Source organism: Panthera onca, chromosome B4, assembly GCF_046562875.1.
Source record: "Panthera onca isolate mPanOnc1 chromosome B4, mPanOnc1 haplotype 2, whole genome shotgun sequence".
In the NCBI taxonomy this organism is placed as follows: Eukaryota; Metazoa; Chordata; class Mammalia; order Carnivora; family Felidae; genus Panthera; species Panthera onca.
In genome coordinates this window covers 79,289,101-79,307,610 of record NC_138345.1, presented here as the reverse complement: position 1 = coordinate 79,307,610, position 18,510 = coordinate 79,289,101, and the positions used below count along the sequence as shown (strand labels likewise).

General features: G+C 43.6%; 1 protein-coding gene across 4 annotated transcripts; it reads right to left on the bottom strand.

The window, feature by feature from the left end:
- Positions 1-7,076: 7,076 nt before the first annotated feature.
- On the bottom strand, positions 7,077-10,401 carry PRR13 (proline rich 13). Of its 4 annotated transcripts, none has more exons than XM_060657470.3 (4): positions 10,308-10,401; positions 9,675-9,713; positions 8,953-9,317; positions 7,077-7,722 (listed from the first exon to the last, which is right to left on the bottom strand). In XM_060657470.3, the coding sequence occupies exons 2-4, from the start codon at positions 9,691-9,693 to the stop codon at positions 7,678-7,680; spliced, it is 429 nt and encodes a 142-aa protein (XP_060513453.1). In that variant the 5' UTR covers positions 9,694-9,713; positions 10,308-10,401; the 3' UTR covers positions 7,077-7,677. The 4 variants fall into 4 exon arrangements, with proteins under 4 accessions (XP_060513453.1, XP_060513456.1, XP_060513454.1 ...); XM_060657473.3 differs by lacking the exon at positions 10,308-10,401 and adding an exon at positions 10,207-10,288; XM_060657471.3 differs by lacking the exon at positions 10,308-10,401 and adding an exon at positions 10,122-10,214.
- Between the last annotated feature and the right edge of the window lie 8,109 nt (positions 10,402-18,510).

Sequence of the window (18,510 nt, the reverse complement as noted above, 5' to 3'; positions counted from 1 at the left end):
ATTATGGGGCCAAATATCACCACACACATAATTGACAAATCGCACGGGGGGGGGGGGGGGGAGGGGAAGTAATCTAAAATGGAGATATCTGATAATCATCATCTTATTCAAGTGATCAAACTTTGTATCACTAATCGCAGGATACCCGTTGACATTATGTGGTCCTTGATGAGATACAATAAATACATAGCATTATCTATTAAATATTCTTGTCAAAAGAGCTTAATCTAATCAACCTTTACCACTAATTTGCAACATATAGAAAATGTATGAGGAATAAAGGAATAAGTTATATACCTCACACTGCAAAAAGATAATCAGCAAATTCAGAATGTTGGACAGTTTGTAAGACAACTACCTCAGGTTCTTTAATAAGGCAATGTAATAGAAAAGAAGGAGGAAGAGGTGAAAGAAAAGAAATTTAAAAGGAAATAACAAATGTAAGGTATGGATCAGATCTTGTTTGTTTGCTTGTTTTTAAATAGCTACATAAGACATTTTGGGGGCAACTGAGGAAATTCAAACAAACTGAATATTAGCTAATATTAGCAAGTATTTTTAATCTTCTTGAGTGTGATCATGGAATTGTGGTTATGTAGGAGAAATGCTGTTTAGAAGGTGCATGATGAAGTATTTATTGAGCATGGGTCATGATGTATGCAACAGACTTTCAAATTGAAGCAAATATGGGAAAATGTTACCAATTGTTTAGTATGAATGGTAGGTTTATGGATAATCACTGTACTGTTTGTAAACTTTTAAGAGGTAATTTTTATAATAAAAATTGGAAACAATATGACGTGGAATGGAACAAGATTGGCAAAATGTTGATAATTACTGAGGCTAGGTGATGGGAATATAGGAGTTCATTAAACTGCTTTCTCTGTGTATGTCTGTATATTTCCATGTTAAAACTTTCTATGAAAAACAAAACAAAACAGAGAAGAGCTCTGGCAGGGAATAAGATAAGAGAAGGAAATAAGAGAGAGCAAACCTCGTTCAAGTCCTTCAGATGTCAGTTCTGGCCTTAATATTAGTATGTTTATTTTATTGGGCAACCCCAATTCAATGGAGTCATCTGAAGAAGAACAGCCTTCCAAAGTGGAAAATACAGCTTGGGTATTCCAGTGCCTTGGGGGCGGGGGACATTAGAAACAATGTGAGATAGAAATAAAAAGAAGTGGGGAGCCTGGGTGGCACAACCGGTTAAGCGTCAGGTCATAATCTCACAGTTTGTGAGTTCGAGCTCCATGTCAGGCTCACTGCTGTAGGCACAGAGTCAGCTTCAGAGCTCCATGTCGGGCTCACTGCTGTAGGCACAGAGTCAGCTTCAGATCCTCTATTCCCCTCTGTCTCTGTCCCTCCCCTGCTCTCGCTCAGGCTCTCTCTCTCAAAAATAAATAAAACATTTAAAGAAAGGAAATAAAAAGAAGTCTGTACTTGCAAAGGCAAGGGGCAGACCAAATACTGAGAGGAAAGGAAAACAAGAAAATGTTAGGACATAACATTTCAAAAAAAAATTTTTTTTAAGTTTTATCCATTTAAGTAATCTCTACATCCAGTGTGGGGCTTAAACTCACAACCCCAAGATCAAGAGTCACATGCTATTCCAACTGAGCCAGCCAGGTTCCCAGGACAGTAACATTACAAATCAAACTAAGGAACAGGCTTACTGAGAGGCCCAGGCAGAAGGTCAGATTAACCTCAAGATTTTGCATTAGGGTCATTTATATTCCAGGGACCCTGTGAGCTGGGGTGAAAGTGAGTGGCTATTCAAGCAGTCATCTCCGATGTGGAAGGCAAAACAAAGATCAAATACAAGTTGATAAAATAACATCATTCTTAGTATGGCTTCTCCTAGGACTGGGCAACAGTTGCAGTCAGCTTTGAAAGAGAAAGATGAGATGCATTTAATGGCAATACCTAATAATTTTACGAATCAATAATTTTCTCTCAGAAAGGGAAAGAAGAGAGTGAGTTTGCCTTGAGCTACAAAACGACCTGATATAGGCAGATGATTCCAAAAAGACAGCAAACTAAAGACTCATCCCATGCCTGGCAATCCCCCAAAGCTAAAGTGACAATTTTTTTAATAATTTTTTTAATGTTTATTTTTTGAGACAGAGAGAGAGAGAGAGACAGAGCGTGAGCAGGGGAGGGGCAGAGATAGAAGGAGACACAGAATCCGAAGCAGGCTCCAGGCTCTTAGTTGTCAGCACAGAGCCCAACAAGGGGCACGAACTCATGAACTGTGAGATCATGACCTGAGCTGGAGTCAGACACTTAACCGAATGAGCCGCCCAGGCGCCCCTAAAGTGTCAATGTGTATTTTATTTTTTTAAAGAGATTTTTTAAATGATTTTTTAAAAATATTTATCTTTGAGAGAAAGAGCATGAGTGGGGAAGGGGCAGAGAGCAAAGGAGACAGAGGATTCGAAGTGGGCTCTGCACTGAGAGCAGAGAGCCTTATGCGGAGCTCAAACCCATGAACCGTGAGATCATGACCTGAGCCAAAGTTGAATGCTTAACCAACTGAGCCACCCAGGTGGCCCTCAATTTGTATTTTAGATCTCATGGGTTTCCTATCCTTTCCCATTGTCAATTGTGTGGAAACCTTGCTATACTTTGTTTATAGTAGGAAGAGAATGGCAGAATCCCAGATTCCCCTGGTGGACACAAGGTGGTGAAGTCATAAGATAAACACATTTGAGAACCACCATCTTTAGTGCTTTATATCACTGCACAAAATATGGCGCAAACCCAATGCTCTCAGGGGACAGGCAAGTTATGTAATTGGGAGAAAGAAGGCAACAGGAAGTTGCAATGAGAAGACTGGAGTGCACAGGATCCACCTGTAAGGAATGACCACTACTCGAGGCCAGATTTTCTGCCTTCAGGAATGAGGACCCACTGTTGCTAGACTTTCTAGCTTGAAATCTAAATCTTTATTGAAAATGTCTGGGGACACCTGGGTGGTTCAGTCTGTAGAATATCCAACTCTTGATCTCAGAGTTGTGAGATCCTACGTTGGGCATGGAGCCTACTTGGGGGGTGGGGGAGAGTCTGATATTTAGCACAGAATGGGCTCTCCACAAAAAGAAAAAAAGAGACAGACAGACAGACGGATGGACAGACTCATAGCCAGATATAGCCATGGGCATCTGACTTTTCAACCTCAGTTGTTTTTGTTTTTTGTTTTGTTTTGTTTTAGTTTATTTTGAGAGAGAGAGAGAGAGTGCAGGAGGAGCAGAGAGAAAGGGAGAGACAGAGAATCCCAAGCAGGCTCAGCACAGTCAGTGTGAGCCCGACGTGGGACTCAAACTCTACAAACCTTGAGATCATGAGCTGAGCTGAAATCAAGAGTCGGACACTCAACTGACTGAGCCACCCAGGCATCTCTTAACCTCGGTTTAAGATAAATGTACCAAAATGTTCACTGTAGCAGTTAAGTGTATAGCAAGACTGGAAGCAATATAAAATTCCAACAACAAAAGATTGGATAAATTGAATGGTGTTAAAAACAAGGTTGTATTCACTAGCACACTTCCACACATGCATGCACATACACACAGATGGAATCAACTCCGAGACAGACGGTTAAATGAGAAAAAGTTAGGTCTAAAAGAGAGCATAGAGTATGCTCCCATATAAAGTGGGGAGGAGGAAAATAGGAATGATGTAAGATAGAAATAAAAGGGGGGCACTTGACTGTACACAGAATAGCTCTGGAAGTTTACAAAAGTATCTGGTAGTTTTGATTGGCTCTTTCTCTGAGAAGAGAGGAGAATCTTTTCACTCAATTTCCTATTAAAAATGTTACAATCTGGGGGCACCTGGGTGGGTCAGTTGGTTAAGTATCCAACTTCAGCTCAGGTCACTGTTCCTGGGTTTGTGAGTTTAAGCCCTGTATTCGGCTCTGTGCTCTCTGTGCTCTCAGCCTGGAGCCTGCTTTAGATACTCTGTGCCCCTCTCTCTCTTTGCCCTCCCTGCTCACACACTCTCTCTCAAAAACAAATAAACATTTTTTTCAAAAATGTTAAAATCTGGGGGCCCTGGCTGGCTCAGTTGGTGGGGCATGCAACTTTTGATCTCTGGGTCATGAGTTCCAGTCCCAGGCTGGGCATAGAACTTACTTTAAAAAAATATATCAATTTTAAAAGATAAAACAAAACAGTTACAATCTTTTTCTCAAATACATGTATTGCTTTCAGCTCTTAAAAAGTTAGTAAATTTGGGGGGCACCTCAGTGGCTCAGTCAGTTAAGCATCCAACTCCTGATTTCGGCTTAGGTCGTAATATCACAGTTCATTCGGATTGAGCCCCACATGAGGCTCTGAGCTGAGAGAGCCTGCTTGGGATTCTCTCTCTCTCTCCCTCTCTCTCTGCCCCTCCCATGCTCTCTCTCTCTCTCAAAACAAACTTTTTAAAAAAGTTTTTTAAAAAGTTAATAAATTTTTGAGAAATAACAAAACAATAGTAAGGCACTGTGCGTATGGCTTAGAAATGCCAGGATGGGGAGATGTGCTCTCCATGGTTAAGAGTGGGGAGAAAGGGGGCACCTGAACGGTTCCATCGATTAAGCCTCCAACTTCGGCTCAGGTCATGATCTCATGGTTCATGGATTTGAGCACCGCATTGGGCTTCAGATCCTCTGTCTCCCTCTCTCTCTGTCCCTTCCCCACTAGCACTCCCTCTCTCTTTCTCTCTCAAAAATAAACATTAGGGGCACCTGGGTGGCTCAGTTGGTTAAGTGTCTGACTTCAGCTAAGGTCATGATCTCGTGATTTGTGAGTTCGAGCCCTAGGTGGGGCTCTGTGATGACAGCTCAGGTTCTGGAACCTGCTTGGGATTCTGTGTCTCCCTCTCTCTCTGCCCCTCCCCTACTCGCACTCTGTCTCTCAAAAATGAATAAACATTAAAAAAAATTTTTTTAATAAAATAAATAAACATTAAAAAATAGTGGGGTGTTGGGGCGCCTGTGTGGCTCCGTTGGTTAAGTGTCCGACTTCAGCTCAGGTCATAATCTCATCGTTCGTGGGTTTGGGCCCGCATTGGGCTCTGTGCTGAACTCTTGCTCAGAGCCTGGAACCTGCTTCAGATTCTGTGTCTCCTTCTCTCTCTGCCCCTCCTCCACTTGTGCTCTGTCTCACTCTGTCTTTCAAAAATAAATAAATGTAAAAAAAAAAAAACAAACAATAACAGTGGGGTGCCTGGTGGCTCAGTCTGTTAAGCATCCAACTTCAGCTCAGGTCATGATCTCATGGTTCATAGGTTCAGGTCCCATCGGGCTCTGTGCTGACAGCTCAGAGCTTGGAGCCTGCTTTCGATTCTGTGTCTTTCTGCCCCTCCTCCGTTCATGCTCTTTCTCAAAATAAATAAACATTAAAAAAAAAAGAGAGAGAAAGAGTGGGAGAGAAAAGGAGTCAGTGAGTTTCCTAATTTCACGATTTCTTTTTGTGTTTTCCCTTTCTAGCCACTGCTGTGTTTCTCCTTATTTCTACTTTGTCAACATCTGTTTCTCTTCACCCCACAATCCCCCTGTGTCCATATCTCCCTTCTCCTCAAAAAAGAAGAGCTGATGAATACCGAAAACTTGATTTCAGCTCAGGTCATGATCCTAGGATCATGGGATCGAGCCCCGAGTCAGGCTCCACACTGAGGCTTAGGATCCTCTCTCTCTTTCTCTCTCTGCCCCTCTCCTGTGCATGCACATGCTCTCTCCCTCTAAATGAGGGGCTCTCTGCCCCTCATTTCCTGCATGGTGACTCAGGCTCAAGAACTAAACTTTCATTCTACCCCCGTTTTTGTTTTTGTTTTTTTTAATGTTTATTTACTTTGACAGAGAGAAGGCAGAGAGCAAGCATGGAGAAGAGGCAGAGAGAGAGGGAGAAAGAGAATCCCAAGCAGGCTCTGTGCTGTGAGCACAGAGCCCAACTCAGAGCTCAGTCCCACAACCATGAGATAATGACCTGAGCCCAAATTAAGGGTCGGACACTCAGCTGATCGAGCCACCCAGGCATCCCTCATCCTACCCCTTTTTACAACTCTGTGCCTCTGTAAAAAGGTTTCTTCTGCTTGGAATCCATTGGGTTAAGAGCACAGACTCAGGAGCCAGACTGCCTGAGTTTGAATCCTGACAGAACCACTTCCTGCGTCAGTTTTCTTTACTTATAAAATGGGAACAATGGTACCTACCTCATAGAGTTGCTGTGAAGATTCTAGAAGTTATAAACATAAGGCACACAATAAATGCTCAGTGTTAGCTGGTACTTTTTACCAACTGGGCAACTCCTACTTTTTCTGAGGCCCAGCCTGGATCTAGTTCATTTTCCCAGTGGCACTGTCACTCCTTCCTTTGTTCTCTCACTGCTTGGTCCATGTCTCTATTGTGGTCCTTTTTACTGTATTATAATAACCTATTTATGTGTCCATCTGTTCCTTTAGATCTTGCAAATCATGAAAGGCAGGAACTGTAGCTTCAGCACCCAGAACACAGTATTTCCTCAATAAACAATTTTCCAGGAAACCAATCTAGTCCCACTGGGAGACCTGTGATTCCCAAACATGCTATGGAATTCTGTGACTCTGTACCTAAGCACACATGCCTTTCCCAACCCCTCTCCCCACTCCACTTGGAAAATCCACTCTTTCATTTTTTTTCGACTCATCCTTTCCATGCTCCAGGCCCAAGAGGCAGTTGAAATGTCACTTTTCCTGACAGGGAAAAGGGCCCCATCCTTGAGGGTCTTACTCAATAGATTTGGGGCAAAACTCTAAATCATTCTGATAGCTGATGGGCAGCCAGGGTTAAGAACCTCTGTAGCAGATACGAAAACTTAAGCTAAAGACCTATTTCTGTTCATTGAAGGGAAGACAGTAAAGATTCATACCAGTAGACTGAACCAATTCTGAAGGTTCTTCTCACTTAAGAAACATAGAGACAGTATGGCGTCTTCTTCACTGATGCTCTAGTTCCTGGATATAAAACTGATACACTTTGGAGGGTCTAAGGAAGGGCAGCAAAAGTGGTAGAATGTGCTGGGCCCAACCAAGGTAATGGCACGGGTGAACAGAGACAAGGAAAAACAGCTTTATTTGCACTGAGAGTTGGAGAATAAGAAGGACCTGAGCCAGCCTACCAATATAAGGAGTGAGATTAGGTTCCAAATGGACTCCACCTCCCAGCAGCCTTCCAGTTAGTACGATCAATAAAGGCTTGATGGGAAATGTATTTGCCACTAAATTACCAAAGTGTGCCAGCCACCTTACAAAAACAATACAGTTTCTTTTTCGCTGTAATTAAATTTCCACAACACCTCCCAACTACAAGTATTACAAAACCACATTTTACAGATCTTAAACTTGTCTTCAGCACTTAGCTCAAAGGTCTCATCATCCTCAAAAAATAGTCCTGCTAAACTCATCAGCTAAAAGTTCTATCCCAGTAGTGAGAAGAAGGTCTTTGCTAGCCCATGGGAATTCTTTTCCCATTTTCCCTAGCCAGTTAGGGCTGAACAGAAGAGGAAGGCTCAGATTGTAGGAGCCGGTGGGGGGGGGGGGGGGGAAGTGAGCGAGGAAGGGCACAAGAGCTAATTTTCCCCAGTAACAAGATGGCATCTGAAGCTTGATGGGAGAGCAGAACTGGAGAGGCTTGAGGGAAGGGTCCAGGCCCTGTATTCAGTCAGAGTCACTGCTGGAAGAGGAGGAGGAGGAGGAGGAATGCTGTAATGGGAAAGGGGAAAGGAGACAGCATCAGATCCAATGACCATTGATCACTCCATGGGACATTCTTTGGTGCTCTACCCCTCCACCCAGCACCCCCTTGCTTCCTAAGAAGGTCAGCAGTTTTGAAACAGACTGTCTCTTAAACAGCAAAAGCAAACGTTTCTTTCAGCAGTGAACATATAAGAATGGATTAAACCTTCCTAAATCATTGCACAGAACTTAATATTGCATTTGGAGCATATTTCCAACTTTCTTTACCTGACTCAATGCCTTGGCAAGGAATAAATACAGGCACTAGCATAGCATAGTGCTAAGAGACAGCTGCTACCTTACAAATGCTTACTGATTGGTCACATGGAAAGTTCTTGTAGCTATGATTCTAAGACAAGTGAGTAGAAACAGCAGCTGTGTGCCCAACTATCTTTTCTTTTTCCTAAGCCCCAAATGGGAGAAAGTGAGGAAGGTGGGAGAGAAGGTGGAGAGAGTACTAGTCAAGATTCTTTACATGCGTACTCCCAACAACTGTCATCAAAAACACTTTTGAGTCTCTCTGGGGTAATTTCTCCCCCCAATTCAATCTCATCTTTCCTTCTCCTCAAGCTTCCACCAAAGACCTAGATCCAGGAGGTAGTGCCCAAAGCACTAAGGCAAATAAATAAACACTAGGCAGAAAAAGGTAAACTAAGGCCTCCTCAAGATCCAGGTTGGTTTTGTCCTTCCAGAGTTGTCCTGAGAGCTATTTGCTGCTTAACACTCTTCTAGAAGGAAGATACTTCACCTTGGGGCTGTGCACGAAATTTTTATCTGAGGTTGAGAGTCACTAAGAGTCCTGCTGGGTGGTAGGACAAAAAGGCCCATGTAATTAGCACAACACCTTGTGAACACTGAAGGTGGGTGTATCTAAGTTGCTAAAAGCATCTGGGGTGGGGTGGGGGGGGGGGGAGCAAAAGTTCTGGGACAGAGAAAGACAGACAGGAAGGGCTTTAGATTCCAATATCTATGTCTAAGGCTCAACCTAGCCCTCCCTGATAGAAGGTCCAATTAGCCTAATATTCCAAGATTATCAGATTCTTATCAGTGGGAATCCTTTACAAAGAAGAACCATCTACCAGAGCCACATAATGGCTGCTTCACGTCCTCAGACTGCAAATCCCCCTTACCCATTCCTGCCAGCCTAGTCCCTCTGAGGGGGCACCCCTTCCTAGCCAGACTCCAGAGGGCACTGACCTTGCCATGTTTGTGGTGTTTGTGCATCTTTTTATGAGCTTTCTTCATTTTCTTCCTCATCTTCTTGTCCATCACCATTCCTGGTGCTACCATGCCAGGTGCCAAGGGATTCACAGGAGGCATGCCAGGAGCAGGTGGTGGGTAGGGAGGTGGGTAGGGACCTAGGGGTTGGCATCCTGGATACCCTGGTTGTGGCACAGGATGAGGGGGCCCACCTGGGGGAAAAGCTGGATTCCCCTGGGGAGCTTCTGGAGGAGTTGGAAAGGGGCCTGGAGGATAGGCAGGATTTACAGGCGGTGGGTGGGCAGGATTGGAACCTCCAGGGTACCCAAGGTTAGGAGGATATGGATTTGGCCCTGGTGGTCCTGATGGAAGAAGCAAAGAATAAATTAAGATCAGAATTGCTCAGACCCTCTGGCAACAAATGCCTACAAAAGGTGAGAAACACCGTTTCTCACTCAATACTTAGAGGGAAAAGCAAAGGTGAGGAAGGAGAACCGGGCATAGGGGAGACAAAGCTGCGCAGGAGACAAAGGTAAGGACTGACAGGACTGGGGGGAAAGGGAGACCGTGAACTCTAAGGAAAGACCATCGGTCAGCTACGGTTTAAGGACTGCTTTTGCGGTGGAGAGAGGCGGAGGAAAAACTGACACAAAAACTTCCTGTTGTGGGTTTCATATGAAAAGGGGTGGGGGTGAGAGAAGAGATCCCCAAACACCTACCGGCATTGGGATTCCACATGTTCAGGTGTTTCCTCCAGCCTGAGGAGAAAGAAATGAAGGCAAAAAGCTGACGGCGCAGAGGTGGGAAAGGGATTTTGAGCCTGAGCCCAAACCCAACGCGTCTAACCCTACAGTAGACTCAGAACTACCAGGACCTCTACATAAATGCTTTTTTTCCACCCGTTCCTTCTCCTACCTATTCTTTTCCCTAGTTTCCTAACTACAGGAATTTAGCTTCCAGGACCCCTCCACCTTCTACTACCTCTGACTGCAGCTGGAGGTCTCTAACTCCTCAGGAGAAGGGCAGAGTCCGCGAATCTCACCGTCGTTATCCCTCACCACCCTTTCCGTGGTGACTTTAACCACCCACAGGCTACGGAAGGACCTTAATTTTACAGGCGCCAGCTCGGAGGGGGAGGGAGTCAGGACCACCCCACCAGTCCTCACCCCCAGGCTAAGAGAAGGACCCGCCTCCCGGCGAAAGGGCAGGAGGCTCAGCAAAATCCTCGGCCGTTTACAAATGTAGACACACCCCCTTCCACATTAACAAGAGTAAATGGAGGTCCTGGCTCCTAGCTGCGGAGGGACCCCTGACCCAGAGACGGGAAAGGAGGAACCCAGATGCCCGGTCACCTTTACGCCACCGCCTGGGCTTGACTCATCTCGGCTCTCACTTCCTGGTCACCCCCAACCCTAGGCTTCAGCACCCGCCTCTGCTACCGCCTAATTGGTAATTATGTGGTCTTTCAGCGTTAGTGATTGGAGAACACACGCATCAATCACTCTAGCCCGAACTAGGCTAGAGGACAACCGTTGCAATAGGGGCGGAACCGGGATGCCCCGGCGGAGGCGGGTGTAGAGGGGCGGGCCGGCCGGAAATCCCTGGGGGCGGGGCCAAGAAAGACCGGGGAGGCGGAGGAGCGAGTTTCTGGGCAAAGTCCCTCCAGAGGCTTTGAAGAAACTCAGCCCATGCCCTCTGAGCTCCCAGTCCAAAGGGTGCGACACCTTGTAAGGTGAATAATACACCATGGCAAATACTGTAACACGAATATAGAGCATGTAAGAAAGGGCGGGGAGCTGCTGAGGCTCAGCCCCAAGCCTTAATTTCGCCACCTTCCTCCTAGCTGCCGTGGGAAGTAAAGAAACGTGCTTGGGCGAAATACAGAGATTACCTAATCCCTCCTTGGAGTCCCTATTTTAGGTGCATAGCTCTGCTACCTGTCGAATTGGGAAAACAGATAAAACAAGTCATCTTCCCCACCCCACCCCCCCCCCTCTCGCCCGTAAGTAAGCTCAATGCCAAATGTGGGGCTTGAACTCACGACCTTGAGATCAAGAGTGGCATGCTCTTGGGGGCGCCTAGCTGGCTCAGTGGAAAGAACATGCGACTCTTGATCTCCGGGTCCTGAGTTTGAGCCCCAAGTAGGCTGTAGAGATTACTCAAATAAATAAAGGAATAATTAAAAAAAAAAAAGGGGGGGGGGGCATGTTCTATGTACTGAGCCAGCTAGGAGCCCCTGAAGAGGTCATCCTTGATGGCTCTCTTCTTCACCTTTCCCTCATCCCCTTCCAACACCACTAAGTGTTCATTTTGTCTCTCAAATAAATCTGAATGCCTTCCACTTCTCTCCATCGTTCCTGCTCCCAACCTACCATCATCTCTGGACTGGATTGCTGCCATGGACTTTTTTTTTTTTCCTTTTTTTTTTTTTTTTTTTTTTTATCACAACAAACAAGCTTGTTTTAAATAAACATAGAAAACCATACACTCCAAACTTAAAAATACTCATTCTTGGGGCAGCTGGGTGGTTTAGTTGGTTAAGCGTTGGACTCTTGATTTCTGCTCAGGTCATGATCTTAAGGTCGTGGGATCTAGCCTCACATCCAGCTCTGCACTGACTGCGCTGACCCTGTCTGGGATTCTCTCCCTCTCTGCCCCCTCCTCCCCCCAAATAAATAAATAAACAATTAAAACAATTTTTTTAACATTTATTTATTATTGAGAGATAGACACAGAGTGAACAATGGAGGGGTAGAGAGAGGGGGAGACACAGAATCTGAAATAGGCTCCAGGCTCTGAGCTGTCAGCACAGAGCCTAACACGGGGCTCGAACTCACAAACTGTGAGATCATGACCTGAGCCAAAGTCGGACACCCAACCAACTGCACCACCCAGGCGTCCCAATAAACAATTTTTAAAAATACTCATTCTTCCTAAGCGTACTTAGACTATTCATAAAAATTGGTCTCAACTAATATAATTCAAATTTCAAAGAATTTTAGAATACATACTATATTCTCTGATCACAATGTAAAATGTAAATACAAACATGTATCTGGAAACTTAAGAAAACAAACAAAAAGGCTTCCAAATAACTTTGGGTCAAAGAATGAACCATGATGGAAATTAAATACTTTGAGCTAAATCATAATGGAAATATTACATCCCAGATTTGTGAGATACAAGAAATATGAAGAAAATAAATTTTATATTGAATTCATCATCTTGAATTAAGGATTGTGATAGATTTTGAAATCTTTCTTTTTTTTTTTAATTTTTTTTAACATTTATTTATTTTTGGGACAGAGAGAGACAGAGCATGAATGGGGGAGGGGCAGAGAGAGAGGGAGACACAGAAAACGAAGCAGGCTCCAGGCTCTGAGCCATCAGCCCAGAGCCCGACGCGGGGCTGGAACTCACAGACCGCGAGATCGTGACCTGAGCTAAAGTCGGACACTTAACCCACTGAGCCACCCAGGCGCCCCTGAAATATTTCTTCATGTTTTTAATTTATTTTTGAGAGAGAGCATGAGTGGGGGAGGGGCAGAGAAAGGGGAACAGAGGATCCAAAGTGGGCTCCATGCTGACAACAGGGAGCCTGATGTGGGGCTCGAACTCATAAATTATGAGATAATGACCTGAGCCACAGTCAGACACTCAACTGACTGAGCCACCCAGGTGCTCCAATACTTTTTATTTTTAAATAATTTTTAGATTCACAAGAGGTTGCAAAAAAACCCTAGAATTCCCATGTACCTACCCTTCCCCAAATGATAATATATTACATAACCATGGCGCATTTTTTTTTCAACTTTTTTTTTTTTTTTTTTTTTTTTTAAATTTTTGGGACAGAGAGAGACAGAGCATGAACGGGGGAAGGGCAGAGAGAGAGGGAGACACAGAATCGGAAACAGGCTCTAGGCTCCGAGCCATCAGCCCAGAGCCTGACGCGGGGCTCGAACTCACGGACCGCGAGATCGTGACCTGGCTGAAGTCAGACGCTTAACCGACTGCGCCACCCAGGCGCCCCACCATGGCGCATTTTGATACAACTTCCTAATCAGCTTTGTGCTAAATATTTGAGATGAATTGGAATATTTTCTATTTTTCCTTAAGCTCTAGGACAATTTATATCTGTATTATTTATTTCTTGGAAGATTCGGTTTGAAAGAAATTATTGTTGTTTCTATATGGCCATAATGCCTTTTAGAAGTTAAATATTTCATGGGGTTCCTGGGGGGCTCAGTTGGCTAAGCATCGACTTCGGCTCAGGTCATGATCTCATGATCTCATGGTTCATGACTTCGAGCCCCGCTCTGAGCTCTCTGCTGTCAGTGCAAAGCTTGTTTTGGATCCTCTGTCCCCCTCTCTCCTCCCCTCTTCTGCTTTTGCTCTTTCTCTATCAAAAATAAATTTAAAAAATTTTTAAAAAGAAGTATTATTCATAATAGCCCCAAAATGGAAACAAATCCAATCAATGTCCATCAACAGATGAATAAAGTGTAGTATGTGTGTACAATGATATATTATTCAGCCTTAAAAGGAAGGAAATTCTAACACATGCTAAAACATGGATAAACTTGAAGATATTATGCTAAGTGAAGTAAGCCAGGCATAAAAGGAGAAATACTGTATGATTCCATTTATATGAGGTACCTACAGTCATCAAATTCATAGACAGAAAGAAATCGTCAGGGACTGGAGAATGGAAAGTTATTATTTAGTGGGCACAGAGGTTCAGTTTGGAAAGGTGAAAAAGTGCTAGAGAAGAATAGTGGTCATAGTTGCACAACAAAGTAAATGTACTTAATGTCACTGAACTGTACCCTTAAAAATAGTGAAAAGGGTAAAAAAAAAAAAAAAAAAACCAACAAGCTCATTCTGGATACTGTGTGAGGAAAGAACAAGATAGGGAGAGGTGGTTAAAATGGAATCAGGGAAGCGCCTAGGTGATTCAGTTGGTTGGGCATCTGACTTTGGCTCAGGTCATGATCTCACCTTCTGTGTGTTCAAGCCCCATGTCAGGCTCTGGGCTGACAGCTCAGAGCCTAGAGCCTGCTTCAGGTTCTGTGTCTCCCTATCTCTCTGTCCCTCCCCCACTCATGCTCTGTCTCTAAAAACAAAAAAATAAAATTAAAAAAAAATTTTAAAAATATATATATTTCTTTAAAAAAAAAAGTAATAATAAAATAAAGTGGAAACAGGGAGCCCAGTTAGGAGTTTACTGTTGTCATGTAGAGGAAGAATGGTGGTGGCTTGGATGGAAGTTGTGAAGAATGGTCAGACTCTGGGTATTTTTTAAGGTAGAGCTTAGCAGATTTGGACTGGATGTGAAGTGTGAAAAAAAATAGAAAAATCAAGGATGAACCCAAGGACACTGAGCAACTGAAAAATAGTGGTGCCATTTACTGAAATGAAGAAGATGAGCAGAGGAGCAGATATGAGTACAATTTTGTTGGACAAGTTAAGTTTAGGATGCCTACAAGATATCCAAGTGGAGATGTTGAGAAACCAGTTAGATTTGGCAATCTGGAACTCAGGGAGAGGTTTGGTCTGAAGAGAAAAAAAATTGAGAGTTATCCAGGTATGTAAAGCCAAGGAGCTAGATGAGGTCACTAGAGGTCAAGTGTGGCCAGAGCAGAAAAGAGGGTCTAGCATTTGGCCTTCAGCATGACAATGTTTAGAAATTGGGAAGAGGAGCAAGCAAAAGATACAGAATGAGTGGTGAATGAGGAAGGGAAAAATCGGAAGAGAGTATGAATGAAGCACTTAAGGAGGAAGCTATCAAATGTGTCAAATGTTGCTGATAAATTATGTAGGGCACCATCTGAGAATTGGCCATTGGATTTTGAAAGGATGGTGAACTTTTTTTTAACACTTTATTTTATGTTATTTTATTTTATTTTATTTTATTTTATTTTATTAGAGAGAGAGAGAGAGAGAGAGAGAGAGAGAGAGAGAGAGAAGCCCAAGGAGGCTCCACGCTCAGTGCAGAGCCCAACACAGGGTTTGATCCCATGACCGTGAGATCATGACCTGAACCGAAATCAAGAGTCAGACGTTCAACCAACTGAGCCACCCAGGTGCCCCAAGGATAATGAACTTTTTAAGAGTAGTTTTAATGACATGGTAGAGATGAAATTTTGCCTGAAACAAATTGAGGACAAAATGAGAAATGAGGAAGTAGGACAGCAAATAAAAGCAATTCTTCCAAGGAGTGTTGGTAAATAAGGAAGCAGAGAAGTGGAGCAGTAATCAGAAGAAGGTGGGAAGTCCAGGAAGGGCTTTTTTTTTTGGGGGGGGGGAGGGAAGCACAAATGGGAGAGGGGCAGAGAGAGGGGGTCAGAGGATCTGAGGCAGGATCCACGCTGACAGGCTGACAGCAGTAACCCTGATGTGGGGCTTGAACCCACAAACTGTGAGATCATGACGAGAGCCAAAGTTGGATGCTCAACCGACTGAGCCACCCGGGAGCCCCTAGGAAGGGCTTTTTAAAATAGGAGAGCTTAAAGCATGTTTGTAAACTGATGGGAATAATCCAGTAGGGAGGAAAAATGACATTGCTGGAGAAAGAAGAGATCATTGAAAGAACAAAGTGACCAGAAAGAGTAAGGTTTCAGTCCATGGATGGAGGGACTGACCTTAGATAGGTCAGTTCACGGGGTACAGTTCAGTGGTTGAGAAAATGAGTTCTGGAGCCAGACTACTTACTTTGTGACTCTGGACAAGGCACTTAAAAAGAAACTTCCAGGAGCACCTGGGTGGTTCAGTTGGTTAAGCGTCCAACTCTTTTTTTTTTTTTTTTAATTGAAGTTTATTTATTTATTTTGAGAGAGAGGGAGGGAGGGAGGGGCAGAGAGAGGGAGACAGAATCCCAAGCAGGCTCCACACTGTCAGCGAAGAGACAGGGGCTCAGGCCCGGCAACTATAAGATCATGATCTGAGCCGAAATCAAGAGTCGGACACTTAACCAACTGAGTCACCCAGGTGCCCTCCCCCCAACACCTGTCCAATTCTGAATGTAACTCAGGTCATGATCTCAAGTTTCATGAGATCAAGTCCCGTGTCAGGCTCTGCATTGACAGTGTGGAGCCTGCTTGGAATTCTCTCTCTCTGCCTCCTCTCTGCCCCTTCCTCACTCTCTCTCTCTGAAAATAAATAAATAAATAAAAATTGGGCATCCACTTTCGAATGTCCCTTCTCTGTAAAGAGAGTTTCCTACTATTCTTCCTTTCTAATCTTATATTCTCATAAACTTTGCCTGCTGCTCAAAAAAAAAACAACAAAAAAAAAAAAAACAAAAAAAAAGAATTAATAAAAAAAAAAGAAACCTCCAGGCCTCAGTTTTCCCATCTATAAGACAAAGGATCATAATAATACTTAATTTATAGTGAGGTTTAGTAGTTTTTAAAAAAATTTTTTTAAACATTTATTCAGTTTTGAGAGACAGAAAGAGACAGAGCTCTTTCTGGAGAGCTGGGAGGGGCAGAGAGAGAGGGAGACACAGAATCCAAAGCAGGCTCCAGGTTCTGAGCTGTCAGCACAGAGCCCAATGCATATAGAGAAGTTTAGATGACTTAATACACATGAAAGATTTAGAACACCACTGGACATACAGTAAGCCCTATATATGTGTTGGCTGTTATTATTGTAATAGGAGGGAAATCAGAGTCTACAGGTCCAAATGCAAATGCATTGGTAGATGGAGTGGTGGGAAGATGTAAACATTCTTTGCTGATTGCTGTCCTTTTCTTTTCTTTTTTTTTTCTTTTTTTTTTTTTTTTTTCTTCACGGAAGTAAAAAGCAAGCTTGTCAGTTGACAGGGAGGTAGGAGGAAAAGGTTAGAAATAGTCATCTCGGAAAGTGGGCAAATGAATTGATTAGGGAACTGTAATAGGGTTGCTGGGCAGCATGAAGGGCCCACTTGAGGTCTGTGAGCCAAGTATATAAAGTGAGACCATTCAGCACAGGTGGTGGTTTCCTACAGTAAAACTCCAATGCTTAGGTACAGCTGTGGAATAGAACTGGATTTAACTTGGACTAGGGTTTGCCTAGAAAATACAAGTAAGGGGAAAGGGAAAAGAGGGCAAGGCAGTTAAGTGTGCTTGCATGGTAGTGATTATGACGATAGATGACGGAAAATAAGCTGAAGAAGGAAGGAAAGACACAAGGATGTGATGGACAGTGACAAAGTGGCAGGTCAATGGATTGTATGTCTCAGTGGAGGCTCTCTAGAGTGAGCTGAATAGGTAGAAGGTGGTATCCAGAAAGTGGAATGCTTGAAAGAGTTCTTGGTGGAGGAAAATCTCCTTGGAAGGAAAAGGTCAAAGAAGAAAAGATTAAATAGATTTATCTGCTAGTGATGTATAGAATGTATATAATGATGATAAAAGTAGTGATAAAAAGAGACTTTGAGCCAGTTGCTGAAATGTTCAACAAATACAGAGGAGTGACCAGGAGGTCTGTAAATGATCACAACAGATGAAGTAGCAAGTGGTGTGGTCTGATGGCATGTATTTCACTTTTTTAAATCAATTTTTTAATGTTTATTTTTTATATTAGAGAGACAGAGAGACACAGAGCATGAGCAGGGAAGGGTCAGAGAGACAGAGACAGAATCTGAAGCAGGCTCCAGGCTCTGAGCTGTGAGCTGACAGCACAGAGCCTGGGACGGGCCTCAAACTCATGAGCAGTGACATCATGACCTGAGCTGAAGTTGGGTGCTTAACCAACTGAGCCACCCAGCTGCCCCTGATGGCATGTATTTCAGAGATGCTTGGGTTTTTGGAGGAGAAAGATGGAGAAATGAGCTGGAGGCAACCACAGACAGAAAGGAAAATATCTACCATCCTCCAGAGTATGCAAAAGGAAAAAAGCTACCACTCTGGGAAAAGCAAGGTTCATTTTCATGGGTGGGAGAAAGTGAAAAGGACATTCAGAGAAGAGGTTGAAGATATAGAAGATTTTGTAGATATTTCCCTAGACCCGAGGTAGGCACTACAGAAATGCCAAGCAGCATGAGACACCTTTCACTTGCTTTCTAAGAACTTCAGGTAGGCCTATGGCAGGTAGACGAAGGCATAAAACTTTATCCCAGAACCCAATATGTGTTACTCTATAGGCTCTTTATCTTTTTCCTACTAGGTCTGTTGGTCAAAAAGCATTTATTGAAAAGAAATTTAGTACGTCAAAAGTGAACGACACCCTCCTTGCACAGATGAGGAAAAACAAGCTCAGAAAGCAGAAATGGTTTAGTGCAGCCTTCACCCTTGTTAGTAACAAATTCAGGTCAGGAATTCGGGACTCTATCCAGTCCCCCAGGCCGTATGCAGAGTCCTGAACTGAGTGCTATAAAGGAACCGGAAGGAGTATAAACTATGTTCCTCCACACCCTCTATGCTCTCAGTTACAGTCTAGGTGAGAATGTGATGCTCACATATGAAATAATTTCAGCAAACAACATAACAATAGGCACAAAATATGCTACAAGTTGTGTTCCTAAGTACCAAAGCCTGTGTACTGCACAGGCTAAGTACCTAAGTTCCTAAGTACCAA